This window comes from Bos taurus, chromosome 4 (assembly GCF_002263795.3).
Source record: "Bos taurus isolate L1 Dominette 01449 registration number 42190680 breed Hereford chromosome 4, ARS-UCD2.0, whole genome shotgun sequence".
NCBI classification, from domain to species: Eukaryota; Metazoa; Chordata; class Mammalia; order Artiodactyla; family Bovidae; genus Bos; species Bos taurus.
In genome coordinates, this window is record NC_037331.1 from 32,633,585 (window position 1) to 32,648,437 (window position 14,853).

At 38.0% G+C, this 14,853-nt stretch overlaps 1 protein-coding gene across 4 annotated transcripts in view; it reads left to right on the plus strand.

Annotated features, from left to right (window-relative positions):
• RUNDC3B (RUN domain containing 3B) overlaps positions 1-14,853 on the plus strand; it is a 167,301-nt gene that overhangs the window by 69,424 nt on the left and 83,024 nt on the right. For all 4 annotated transcript variants that reach the window (XM_005205269.5, XM_005205270.5, XM_005205271.5 and 1 more), the window contains 2 exon segments: positions 3,389-3,522; positions 12,993-13,078. In XM_005205269.5, the coding sequence (XP_005205326.1) occupies positions 3,389-3,522; positions 12,993-13,078 (220 nt within the window).

The window sequence follows — 14,853 nt, forward strand, 5'->3', positions numbered from 1 at the left end:
TATGCGTTAATATATTATTTTTTTCTCTTTGTAACTTACCTTACTCGGTATGATAGCCTCTAGGTCCACACATGTCTCTACAGATGGTCCAGTTTCATTCCTTTTTATGGTTGGTAATATTCCGTTCTATATATGTACCACAGCTTCTCTGTCCATTCCCCTATTGCTGGACATTTAGGTTGCTTCCATGTCCTGCCTGTTGTAAGTAGTGCTACAGGGAACATTGGGGTGCGTGTGTTGTTTTGAATTATGGTTCTCTCTGAAAAAGAGAGAATGTCTGGAAATATGCCCAGTAGTGGGATTACTGAGTCATCTCTACCTACCCATCGATAAGGGACTTTGTTACTTTTTTTAAATTTTCAACAGCTCTACTTTGAAATTTCTCATAATTTTTTCCTCAGCCCCATCAAACTTATGAGAAGGTTTAAAATAAAGTTACCAGAGAAGCCTTGTGATTCTCCCTTCAAGATTGCTTCCAGTGTATGGTAGTCCATTTATTGAGAGAAGTGTGGTTGGTAGTCCTCATTTTTAAATTGTGGGATGATCTCCATTAGTAGAAGCTAAAGAAATTAACCAAGACTAGACTTTAGGGAGGTCAATTTAGGATGGTTGATCTGGGAAAAGGTTGGATTAGGGAGTAAATTTTAAAGATTTTTCTAGATTCTAAGCAAGTAAAGGGAAAAACTTCACTATGTGTTTCATTGCTATTTTGTAATGCAAGGGGAGCTTGGATCTCTTAACTCTTTGTATGATAGTAATAAAAGTAATAATGATTATTAACATCTGTATTAGGCTATATAGTAATTGCTGCACATACATTATCTAATCCTCATGACAGTGTTATCATGTAGATACTACCATTATTATCAGTTCATAGAAGAAACTCAAGTTGGTAGAATGAAAAGTCATTTGCTTAAGATTGCACGTCTAGAAAGTGCTCTGTTCTGGTCTTGACTCAAAAGCCCACATTCTTAACATTAGACATCCTGTCTCTTCTCCAAATGGCTAACAAATTGATAACATGAAAATTGCCCTAAAATATTCCTATAGATTTCTATCTTTTGCCAGCAAGATTTCATTACTGAAGAGACATTTGAGTTATAAAATGATGTTTGAGTAGGGATGTGTCCATGGTTTTGTATTTTTATAAAGGTAAATATTTTTGTCCAGAATATTTGATGTTTGTAATGTAGTATGCAGACATCTTGATACCAGATTGTCACTGAGCTGTTACTGTAAAAAGATCCTAATTAGATTTTTAAGATTCAAATTTTTATATGATTTGCAATTAAGATCTGGTTAATGGCACCCGACTTCAGTACTCTTGCCTGGAAAATCCCATGAATGGAGGAGCCTGGTAGGCTGCAGTCCATGGGGTCGTTAAGAGTCGGACATGACTGAGCGACTTCACTTTCACTTTTCACTTTCATGCATTGGAGAAGGAAATGGCAACCCACTCCAGTGTTCTTGCCTGGAGAATCCCAGGGACGGGGGAACCTGGTGGGCTGCCATCTATGGGGTCACACACAGTCGGACACAACTGAAGCGACTTAGCAACAGCAGCAGTGTGGATTAACCAGTCGATTTGTTTTAATAAATATTTATTAAATGCCTGCTGTGAGACAAGCACTGTGTCAAGTGCTAGAGATAGAATTAAAGACAAATAAGATATAGTCTCTGCCTTAGTGACCTTACCATCTCATGTGTGAGGCAATCAAGTAAGCAGGTAACTATAAGTGTAAGCTCAGGATGTTAGGCCAGCTCGTAGGGAGGAGTGACTTGCTGTAGAGATCACATGCGGCTTACAAAAAGAGGAGGCCTTTGAAATGTCCTGCATGAGGAATAGGGATTACCTATCGTGACATGTGATCTTTCCCTTGGTTGATTAACTATATTATTAGAAATACCAGAGGAATCTTTTAACAATAGCAATGCCTAGGCCCACCCCCAAAGATTCTGATTATTTAGTTTGGGTGGAGCCCAGACATGAGTACTTTTTAAAAGAAGCCTAGTTATTCTTAGGTGTTGCCGTGGTTGGACACCACTCAGATATTTCAGACATTGTTCCTAAAATGCTGCATGTGGACAAGAACACTTTTATACTTCTTAATGTTGCTTAGAGAGAACATGTTACTGGGGAAAAGAAAATTGAGATCAATAAATGTTACTTCAAAATAAAGAAGCAGAGGTTTTAAAATATAAAAGCTACTATTTCTTAAGATTGAACAGCTTCCCTAGGTAAGAATAATTATTTCAGAAAACTGAAGAAATACTAAGATGTCTCTCATATCCCATTTAAACATATTCAGAGTACAAAATTGGTCCCATGGACTTATTACCCAAAGTCCTGCATTGAAATATTAATACACACAAAAGAACATTTGTTCTTGAACACAGACGTAGTTATCCAGGTCTGGAAGATTAGAATGGTAAGTGCCTAAGGACTTGTCATGGGTTGTTGACTAGAAGTGAGCAGGTGAATGACGGATGAAGGTTTGGGTAGAATGGTAGTGAATGGGTGGTAATGGTTAGTCAGTGTATGGTTCCTGCTGTTGATAGGTACTTACAGGCTACATGTTGTTTCATTTCTTGGAAGTATCCCTCTGAAGAGGAGAAAAAGTGTCGCCTTTTAAATTTTTTTCTGTTTTTCCAAGAAGAGAAAGGTTTAGGATGCAAGAGGTAACATTTTTTTCCTTTTTTATTATCTTTCTTTTTGTACAGTACTTTTATGTGCCAAGTCCTATGCTCAGGACTACTCGGGCATTACTCAGGCATTGTTGTATTTGATTCAGAGAATACTATACCCTGAATACTCAGGCATTACTCAATACTCATTACTCGTACTCAATACTCATTAATCAGGCATTACTCAGGATTACTCATGTGTTACTCAGGCATTGTTGTATTTGATTTAGAGAATACTCATAAAGTGGTTACTCCAACTAGTCCCCTTTTAGAGTCAAGAAAAGTGTTCAGAAAGGTTAATTAACTTGCCTGGGGTCACACAGCCAGTAAATGGCAAAGGTGCGATTTAAATGAAAGCTTAACTGAAAGCACAAGGAAGGCTAACTGTGTGCTCTCTGGAAGACTGTGTTAGAATAATAGGATATTAACCTGCAGACAATTGTGTTTAGTGTCTAGGCCCTTTTTGCTTCATTTACTCTGATTGTATTGTTGAGAAAACTACGATCCAGATCCATTAAATAGATGGCCCAAAATCACACAAGTAGGTAAAGTTAGAAAGGGACCAGACTTAAGGCTTTTTGACCCCCAAATCAGTGTCCTTTCAACAATCTCACACTCTACTGCCCTTTATTTTGTTGCTCTTGCATTTTGAGTTACTAGTCTGGTTTTCTTTTTATTTTGTGTTACAATTTGTCTCCTGAAGGTCAAGTAACCTGGTTTGGTTATGGAAGTCCTCGTAGCTTCTGGGACTATATCAGAGTGGCTTGCCGGAAAGTTTCACAGAACTGTATCTGCAGCATTGAGAATATGGAACATGTCAGTTCCTCCAGAGCTAAGGTAAGACCTCAGTAGGAATGTGCAGGGTGTGCGTGTGCTCTCTGCCTGAGCATTTGACCCAAACAGAGAACTCAAGCTCCCTGCTGTATACAATATTTCCTTTCTTTGTTGAAATTAAGCACTTGACCAAATTGAACATCTTTCAGAGGCTTAATTTTTTTGTTTTTTACTAGTTATTTTAGAGTGCTCTTGAATCTTCTCTGTTGCCTTATAAGTAGCAAGAAGGCATGAAGCTGGTCACTGTGAGTTTCTTTTTTGAGAAGCACGGTGAAATATTTCCCAGTCTGTGAAGTTTCAGCAGCTCTTCGTGTCCTGCACTGGCAGTCCACGTGTCAGACTGTGTTCACGTAATTCCAGATGTGATTTGCCTGTTGCACCGGGTTGCTATCGCATTACTGGTGCAGAAGCAGTGGTAGTTAAAATTGCTGCTGCCTTGGCACCAAGTAAAACAGTGGCATCAAACTATTCTAGTAGTCATTGAGTTCTTCCTCGTCATGCACTCAGTCTTAAAAAAAAAAAGCCACTTTCACTTAATGTTTGTAATGGTAGACATTATTAATTTAATTAAATCTCAACCTTTGGAAACCTTTCTTTTTAGTATTTTGATTGACACAGTGGGGAGCATGCATAAAGCATTTCTGCAGCATACTGAAACACGGTGGTCGTCTCAAGGAAAAGTGCTCGTGCAATTGTTTGAATTGTTAGCTGAACTAGATGCTCTTGTTGTGTAATAGTATTTTTACTTGAAAGAAAAACATTCAAACTATAGCTTTCTTGACTTAGGCATTTGTAGACAGTCCTTAAATAAAGATGAATGAAGTAAGTCTGTTCTGACAAGAACAGCTTGACAATATTTGTTGCCAACATTAAAATTAAAGCTTTCAGGTAAAAACGAGAATTTGGGAAAACTTAGAGTGTAATTCACAAGCTTGATAGCTTCCTAGGACTTAAAAGACTTTTCTGATAATGTTAATGTTAACAAAAATGTATTTCTCTTGTTTAATAGAATGTGTAATATTTTTAAGTTAGTGTGTTAGTCACGTCTGACTTTTTGCAACTCCATGGATTGGGGCCCTCCAGGCCTCCTCCGTCCATGGGATTTTCCAGGCAGGAATACTGAAGTGAGGTTGCCATTCCCTCCTCTAGGGATCTTCCCGACCTAGGGATCAAACCCAAGTCTCCTGTATTGCAGGCAAACTCTTTACTGTCTGAGCCAATAGGGGATACATTGAAGTCAATAAATGTCTTTATTTCTAAGTCAACTATGATGACTAGTTTTTTTGTAAAAATTTTTTTCTCATAGATGTTTAAATCTCTTTTGTTTCTTTTTTACTTTAGCAGATTTCATTTTTGTCACAATTGTTATCTTAGTGGTCTTTTGGCCTCCATTTTCTTGAACTATTAAATTTATTCATTTATTTACTTTCTAATTGTCTGATTGAATACAGGTTTTTAAAATGTGCAATTTGAATTCTCTTTTGCATCTTAACTGAGTTTGTATCTTGGCTTCTGTAAGTTAAGGTGAAAAGACTTGTTCAGTTGCTCAGTCATGTCCGGCTGTTTGTGACCCCATGGACTACAGCATGCCAAGCTTCCCTGTCCTTCACTCTCTCCCAGAGTTTGCTCAGACTCATGTCCATTGACTCAATGATGCCATCCACCCATTTCATGCTTAGTTGCCCCCTTTTCCTCCTGCCCTCTTTTTTTTCCAGCATCAGGGTCTTTTTTTCCTAGCATCAGGGTCTTTTCCAGTGAGCTGGCTCTTCACATTATATGGCCAAAATATTGGAGCTTCAGCATCAACATCAGTTCTTCCAGTGAATATTCGGGCTTGATTTCCTTTTGAAGTGACTGGTTTGATCTCCTTGCTGTCCAAGGGACTCTCAAGAGACTTCTCTAGCATCAGGGTTCAAAAGCATCAATTCTTAAGCGCTCATCCTTTTTTATGGTTGAACTCTCACATCCATACATGACTGTTGAAAAAACCATAGCTTTAATTATACAGACCTTTGTCGACAAGGTGATGTGTCTGCTTTTTAAAACACTGCCTAGGTTTGTCGTAGCTTTTCTTTCACGGAGCAAGTGCCTTTAGTTTCATGGCTGCAGTCACTGTCCACAGTGATTCTGGAGCCCAAGAAAATAAAGTCTGTCGCTGTTTCCATTGTTTCCCCATCTATTTGCCATGAAGTGATGGGACCAGATGCCATGAGATTAGTTTTTTGAAAATGTTGCATTTTAAGCCAGCTTTTTCGCTCTCCTCTTTCACCTTCATCAAGAGACTCTTTAGTTCCTCTTCGCTTTCTGCCATTAGGGTGGTGTCATCTACATATCTGAAGTTATGGATACTTCCCCTGGCAGTCTTGATTCCAGCCTGTGATTCATCTAGCCTGGCATTTCACATAATGTACTCTGCATGTAAGTTAAACAAGCAGGGTACAGTATACAGCCTTGAAGTACTCCTTTCCCAATTTGGAGCCAGCCTGTTGTTCCATGTCTGGTTCTAGCTGTTGCTTCTTCCTGCATACAGGTTTCTCAGGAGGCAGGTCAGGTGGTCTGGTATTCCCATGTCTTTCAGAATTTTCCACAGTTGTTGTGATCCACACAGTCAAAGGCTTTGGCATAGTCAATAAAGCAGAAGTAGATGTTTTTCTGAAATTCTCTTGCTTTTTCTGTGATTCAGTGGATGTTGGCAATTTGATCTCTGGTTCATCTGCCTTTTCTAAGTCCAGCGTGTACATCTGAAAGTTCTCGGTTCATGTAATGTTGTAGCCTAGCTTGAAGGATTTGAGCATTACCTTGCTAACATGTGAAATGAGCGCAACTGTATGGTAGCTTGAGCATTCTTTGGCATTGCCCTTCTTTGGGATTGGAATGAAAACTGACCTTTTCCAGTCCTGTAGCCACTGCTGACTTTTCCAAATTTGCTTCTGTATTGAGTACAGCACTTTCACAGCGTCATCTTTTAGCGTTTGAAATATCTCAGCTGGAATTCCATCACTTCCCCTAGCTTTGTTTGTAGCAATACTTCCTAAGGCCCACTTGACTTCACATTGCAAGATGTCTGACTCTAGGTGAGTGATCACACCATCGTGGTTATCTGGGCCATGAACATCTTTCTTGTATAGTTCTTCTTCTGTGTATTCTTGCCACCTATAATATCTTCTGCTAGGTCCATCCCATTTCTGTCCTTTATTGTGCCCATCTTTGCATGAAATGTTCCCTAGTCTTTCCCATTCTGTTGTTTTCCTCTGTTTCTTTGCAGTATTCACTTAAGAAGGCTTTCTTATCTCTTCTTGCTATTCTTTGAAACTCTGCATTCAGATGGGTGTATCTTTCCCTTTCTCCTTTGCCTTTAGCGTCTCTTCTTTTCTCAGCTATTTATAAGGCCTCCTCAGACGACCATTGTGCCTTGTTGCATTTCTTCTTCTTGTGGATGGTTTTTGTCACCACCTCCTGTACAATGCTAGGAACCTCCACCCATAGTTCTTCAGGCACTGTCTATTAGATCTAATCCCTTGAATCTATGTGTCACTTCCACTGTATAATCATAAGGGATTATATTAATAGAAGTTACCCCAGTGATACAGAAACTTTATTTTCTTATTTTCAAATTAAAAGCAGGAGAGATTAACATGACAAGTGTATTCTATACCCCTTCAGTATAGGGGAGAATATATTTCTATAACTAGCATATACCAAAATACAAAAGATAATTGAGAAGGTAAGAAACACTGGAAATGTAGTGCTCTTGACCTGGGTGGACCAAAGAATCCGAAACTCCAGCTGACCAGCTCTCTTAATAAGCCTTGGGAGTAGGCCCTACACAGCAAGATGCTGCCCAGCAGAGATGGGTTAATATTTATTCTGTAAAAAACTGGTATTGAGTATCAAAACACCACAGAACAATCACCTTCTAAATCCTGTTTTTATATCTTTATTTTGCTCAGGCCTCAAACAGAGTCCATCCCCAGGCAAGGATCCTGGAGTGTGTTGCCATTTCCTCCTCCAGGGGATTTTCCCAACCCTGGGATCGAACTCAGGTCTGCCTCATTGCAGGCAGACTCTTTACCATCTGAGCCACCAGAGAAGCCTCCATTTATTCATACTTGTGGGGGAAGAAAGATCTACTACTTGTCTGGAAAAGTCTGCAGGCAAAGATTACACCTGTCTTTCTTCATTGTAGTGCAAAGAGCAAAGTACTTAATCTACTCAGTGAATCACATCTGCCAGGTGTCAGGATTGGAAGGATTAAACAGATATCTCAGGGGGCAGGTTTACTGAGCCTTTGAACTGCAGTTCGGAGTGACTGCTAGCATGTATAACACTCTTATCCAGCCTTGATACTTGGGAAACCGTACCAGAACCTGAGCACCAAACTTATATTTTAAACAGTGTGTAACTCAGTAGGCTTGGGACCAAAACTAAGATATTCATTTTTGATTTCTATTTAAGAAACCAGATTCATTCTGATTACACTTTTAGGGTTATATGAACATTTTAAATAGTGGAAGACAGGATGCCCTGTGGCCCAAAGATTAATTCAGCCCAGAGACATTCTCTAAATTGATTGATTGAATCAGGATTGCCTGTGTCTTCGTATCACTGAACAGCTGAGATTCACATTGTAGAAACTTGCTGCCATAAGAGATGTGACCTTAGTCACTGTAATCTGAGACCTGTAAAATGTAGACATTCCCTTTCTTTGCTTAGTCTGTGACTAGTTGACCTCATTTTCCACAGGGCCTATCCATAGCCTGTCAGTGAAGTAGAATATTTGAATTGAAGATTGTGACTGTAATCTTTACATTGCAGCCGTATTTGCAGCTCTTCTTTCTATAGCATACAAGGGATCTTCCCTGGCAGTTCAGTGGTTACCACTCTGTTTCCACTGCAGACGGCATGGGTTTGATCCCTGGTTAGGGAAAGAAGATCCCGCTGGCCCACCAGTGCAGCCAAAAATAAAAAGTATAATATGCAGGAATTTGGGGACAAAGGATTTCTGTACATCAGCTTATTTAGGTGTCAGGCTAGAATTAGCTTTGTGAAAAAAATAACTTCATATCAACAGGTACCTATTTTGCTTGCTTCTGAACTTATCCATCTGCTAATGTGGGCCAGTTACTTGTAAGCATAATATTAATACATGACCTTTGACAGAAGGTCCACTGAAATTGGATCCTTAGTTACTATTGTTGGTTATTTTGCAGATATTTCCATTGGATTTTCTTAGTATCCCAGCTGATTTCAAGTTCAAGATAGCCTTCTTCCTCTTTAGATAGTCTCTGGCCTAAAAGTATGAACTCTCTATTGTTGTTGAGTTCTTCCTTCTTCCTACATATCTCGTGTGAATTTTCTTTTCCTTTATTTTTAAGAGCGTTCTCATTTTTTAAATTCTTATTTAAGGCTGTGTTAGGCTTTCCTAATTTGTGGTTGCTTACCCTATGTATTCCTTCTATTCAATATGATTGTAACATATTATAACTTCTGAATATACTAATCACATCAACCACTCATATACCCATGCATCCCTCCAGCTGATAAATTTTCATTGAGCACCTATACTGTGACAGAACTGTGAGTGTAGCCCTTAATACATTATGATGATTTATGTCCCTAATTCTGCCTAGTTTTTCCTGGTCTCATCTTCTTCTTACTTTTTCCTTGTTCAGAAGCTTACCTTGTCAGTGTTTTGTCCTAGATGGTGGTTAGCCAGATTTTCTACTGAAAGAGGCAGAGGCAGAGAGAGAGGGTGTTAATCATAGATACACCAGAGTTACCAAATACTGGAACTTTACAGTAAGATACAGTATTGCAAAGAGGCCACTTTTATGTTCATTTTCTCTTACTGATTCATAAATCTGCCTCCTCTTTTAACTACCACTCCACTTTTCCTATCCCTAATTCTTTACTGTGATGGCCCAAAACCTGGAAGTGAAACAAATTGAAGGGGCCCTGTAAACACTCCAGGCCTTTGAGACCCCAGAAAGGCTGTTCCTTGGGAGTTAGGGAAATTCAGATGAAAACCAGCACCCCAGAACCCTAAAAGTGGTGCCTTAAGTGGTACAAGGTGGTTTTCAAATACACTCTGTCTACCAGAAGAAAAGTAAATCTACTGTAGAGAAAGGTAGCATTAAAGTTGCTGCAAATTTTCTTCCGCAATGTCTAATATTTAATCAAAAATCACCCAGCATATCAGGAAACAAGGTTGAATGAACAAAACTAAGAAATGTAAAAAATAAAATTGAAACAGACTTGTGGGAGATGCAGATAATGGACTTTTAAGTTATTATAATATGAAGAAAATATAAATAAAAATTAATACTAGAGAACTGGAGTATATAAGAAAATCAAAATCGGAAACTACAGAATATTCATTCTTAATGAACTTGTACAGTAATCAGTTGTTTGCTAAGTTCTAATGCACATCAGTGAATTTCAGAGGATTGAAATATAAACAAATATAAATATAATGTTCTCTAACCACAGTAGAATCCATAACAAAGAATTAACTAGGCTTATTTAAGTTGAAGTTGGGAAGACTTTCTAAATAACTGATGAATGAAAGAAGAAATTACACATGAAATTAAAACATACTTAGTAATGATAATGAAAATATAACATATAAAAATTGTACTTAAAGGAGAAGTTTAAGTAGGCTTTTATGTATTTTAAGAAAAAGGCAGAAAATCTGTTATCAAAGCTTTCATCTCAAGAAACTTTTTTAAAAAGTAATAAACCCAAAGTAGAAGGAAAGAAGTAATGAAGAATAAAAATTCAATTAAACTGAAACAATTGTACACTAGAAGAAAATCAACAAAACCAAAAGTTGGTGTTTTTAAAAGGTTACTATAACTGCTAAGTTGCTAGCAAGGCTACTAGAAGGAACAAAAGCTGCTGCTGCTGCTGCGTCGCTTCAGTCGTGTCCCCGCCTCTGCGCGACCCCACAGAGGGCAGCCCACCAGGCTCCCCCGTCCCTGGGATTCTCCAGGCAAGAACACTGGAGGGGGTTGCCATTTCCTTCAATAGATGAAAGTGAAAAGTGAAAGTGAAGTCGCTCAGTCGTGTCTGACCCTCAGCGACCCCATGGACTGCAGCCCACCGAGCTCCTCCGTCCATGGGAGTTTCCAGGCAAGAGTACTGGAGTGGGGTGCCAGTGCCCTCTCCAGAAGGAACAAAAGAGAGGTTATGTATTACCCATATCTGTAAGAAGAAGTGATGAACCCCATAGACTCTACAAACATTAAAAATTGTAAGACAAGGTATAAATAACTTCACACCTGTAAATTAAAAAATTTAAATGAAATGAGCAAATTCTTTGAAAAATGCCACTTATAAAAATTAACACAAAAAAAAGAAAACTTCTAAATATTCTGATGTCTACTAAAGAAATTGACTCTGGTTTAAACTCTTCCCCTTACAGGCCATTTTTAAATGGATTTATCTTTTTCTTATAGATTTGTAAGAATTCTTTGCATTTTACAGATGAGAGTCTTTTGTCAGTTACATATAATGCAGATACTTCTGTCCACTCTGTGATTTGCCTTTTTCCTCTCTCACACAGTTGCAGTCCACCCCCTGAAGTAGGAGGGATAGTAACTCTGTTAGGTTGGTCAGTTTGGTGGTGAGATGAGTCCCCTGTCTTCTCGTTGTGTCTGTTTTTGTTTCCTCATATAGTAAAGTAGGGACAGTATTGTAACTGACGGAGTTCTCAGGAGGATTAAATATCTTAATGTGTCTAATACAGAGGCAAGCATTTATTAATTACATTCTTAAGGAGTGTTGACTACTTTTATTAATTTTTTTTCCCCAAAACCTTTAGTGGCAAACAGGCTAATATTTGTGTCTCCCAAACAATAGCAACAGCCTACAGCGGTTCACCGTTACCTAACTGATGTGGTCTAAAATCCTATACCTGCTTTTCAGCTTTTCCCTGTTGAGGATTCCAACAAGATTTAAGTATTCTGTTGTTTTTGTTGAAAGAAAAGAAACCATTAAAAATCAGCACCATTTCTTATGACAGTGTAACAGAATTGCACAAACATCCAAAGAGGGGAAACGAGGTGCAGCCCAGCTTTGTATGGCTTGAAATGAGTAAATCAGGAAGCAAGGCTTTCCCCCACGTTTCTTATCTAACAATAGCACACTTTCTCCAGAGCAACTTTCCTTGCTTCTGCTTTAGAATGTAGCTTTTTGATTCAAGCCACTACTGCTAGTCTCTGTCTTTTAGATGAAATTTTAAGAAACTTGAGACCGAGGGCTGTTGTGTGCCTCTTCCCTTCCTCTGTTCCAGTCAGCTACAACTAATTGTAGATTCCCCTCGGCTTACTCAGCAGAAGCAGTTGACTGAGCACAAGGGCAAGCTAAGGGGTTTGGAGGTTGGTGGGTGATTGGCTGGCGTGCTAACCACGCCCATGTTCCAAACAGTCCTGCAGTTTCTAGCCTGCCAGGTTTTACCACTGTCTGGATTAACTTGTTTTCAATCCTTCCTGTCCAACAGTTTGAGGAAATCACTAGAACTGTAGACATTTCTGTAAGTGTAGGCATTTCAATGCTTTTTTTCTATACTGGTAGTTGACCATCATGTATATATTGGTTAGTGTCATCTTTATTCTTAGCTACTATTACAGTGGTTTGATTTTTTATATAGTCAGTCTTCATAGATTTTCTGGAGAGGTGTGAAAGGGTTGAGTGAAGTGAACATAATGGGATTATAAAATTCTCACTAACAAGTATTCTTTCATTCTAAACAAAAAGTTCAGAATAAATGCTTTGGCTTATTAAAAAAAACTTTACTGACTAGTCCCAACTACTGAATGCTGTTAACCCCTTTTCAAAAGTAAGATTATTCATATTTTGTTAGAATTGTGTGTTTCTGTCATTTTATTCTAGAATATGCTTCTGGGATATTTTTTGTTGTGTGTTTGCTTTTTCTGGTTTAAATTTCTGGTAATATCTTTTAGAATGCTCTGGAGGCACCAAATTCAGTGACTCATGATTTGGATAAATGATAAATAATGAAATTTTATTCACTATTTGTTGTGTAAACTTCCCTCTGGAAAGACTAAATAAGTGGTGTGAGGATTATTTTTATTAATGAGAACGGACTCTTTCCTCTTGTTTTATAAGGGGACTCATTTCAATTAGCATGTTGATTTCGGCACTGAAGTAAAGAGATGAGTCTTTTGATTTCCTTATATAATTCACAAGAAGTCTCTAACCAAGTACCTCAATTTTGATGGTTCTGTCCCTTCAGAAGCTAGAAAGTTAATTGGACATGCTCTACCCTACCCCTTTAGAGAAACAAAGTATATACTATATATAATTAAAATTTACCTCATCTTATGAAATACACAGTTTGAGTGAGTTATTCTTTGCATGTTAAATGCTTATATTTTTGATGACATAGTGAACACAAAATTTTTTAATTTCTAATTTTTTCTTTACGTTTGATTCTTTCTTCTTCCTTTTAGGGTAGAGCCTGGATCAGAGTAGCACTCATGGAAAAACATTTGTCTGAATACATCTCTACAGCTCTGAGAGACTTCAAAACAACCAGGTTTAAAAGTCCTTTTAATTTTCAAATATATATTAAGAGAGTCACCTGAAGACTTAGAAGTAAAAATAGAATAAAGACTTATTTGTTTTTCAAGTCCTCACCTATTTTATTTTCCCTTTTTATAATTCTCAGATAAATCCACTGTCTTCTCAGGGAAATACAGTTTTTCAACTAAACATACTTCCACCTTGGTTTATCTTTTCAGGCCTCACATTATGCCTGGAATATCTTTTTTTTGAAAAGTTTTGATTCTTACTTTTTCAGCACTTGAAGTTTCATTCTGACCACAGACTTTTCCTATTGCTTTCTTCCTCTTTCCACACCACAACATTTATTTCATTCACTTCTTTAATTCTTATATAATTAATGATTGCTCAGTTGTGTTTTTGGGGCAGTCTATACCAATGTTCTCCTTAGGTTGTATAGATTTATGAGATAGTACATTGTGCAAAACAGGACTTTATTAACTTTTTATGACGATTCTTCCTGGAAAAGGGAAAGGCTACTCACTCCAGTATTCTGGCCTGGAGAATTTCATGGACTGTAAAGTCCATGGGGTTGCAAAGAGTCAGACATGACTGAGTGACTTTCACTTTATGATGATAGAGAAAAGATTCATATAAGGACAACAGTTATGCCCACTCAGCTCTGCTCTGCTAATCTATATTTAAGGCTTTTGTTAAAGCAATCACTTTTTTCCATTTCAAAAGTATTTGTAAATGAAAATATTAAATAATTTCAGTATCCTACATATGTATTGTTCAGTATAGTAGCCACTAACCACATGCCACTGAGTAAATTAAAATAGAAATTAAACTACGGATTCAGTTCTTCAGTTGCTTTATCACACTTTAGGTGTTCACTGGCCCTGTGTGGTTAATGGCTACCAAATTGGACAGCACGGACGGAAAACAGTGCTTCATGGCACAGGGTTCTATCAGACGTCACTGACTTTGACACTTTTAAATTACCATACATATTTCTACCTTGTTAATCATATTTCTGAAGGAAGAGAGTGACTGTAGGCCAGTTCTGACAGAGAAAATTAGGCATATATATATATACAGAAATCATATATCTAAAATCTTAATTTCCATGTCCTGATGGCATGTTTGACATTTTGGGTTTTTAGAAAATCTGGGTCTTTAATGTTACACATTGTTTTAGCTGACTAGCTGGTACAGATGACAGTATCTTTGCTTAGGTGTTGCCTGCATCTGTTGGATCATGGAAAAAGCAAGAGAGTTCCAGAAAAACATCTATTTCTGCTTTATTGACTATGCCAAAGTCTTTGTGTGAATCACAAAAAACTCTGGAAAATTCTGAAAGAGATGGGAATACCAGACCACGTTACCTGCCTCTTGAGAAATCTGTATACAGGTCAAGAGGCAACAGTTAAAACTGGACATGGAACAACAGACTGGTTCCAAATCGGGAAAGGAGTACGTCAAGACTGTATATTGTCACCCTGCTTATTTAACTTATATGCAGAGTACTTCATGAAAAATGCTGGGCTGGAAGAAGCACAAGCTGGAATCAAGATTGCCGGGAGAAATATCAATAACCTCAGGTATGCAGATGACACCACTCTTAAGGAAGAAAGTGAAGAGCAACTAAATAGCTTTTTGATGAAAGTGAAAGAGGAGAGTGAAAAAGTTGGCTTAAAGCTCAACATTCAGAAAACGAAGATCATGGCATCCGGTCCCACCACTTCATGGGAAATAGATGGGGAAACAGTGTCAGACTTTATTTTTCTGAGCTCCAAAATCACTACA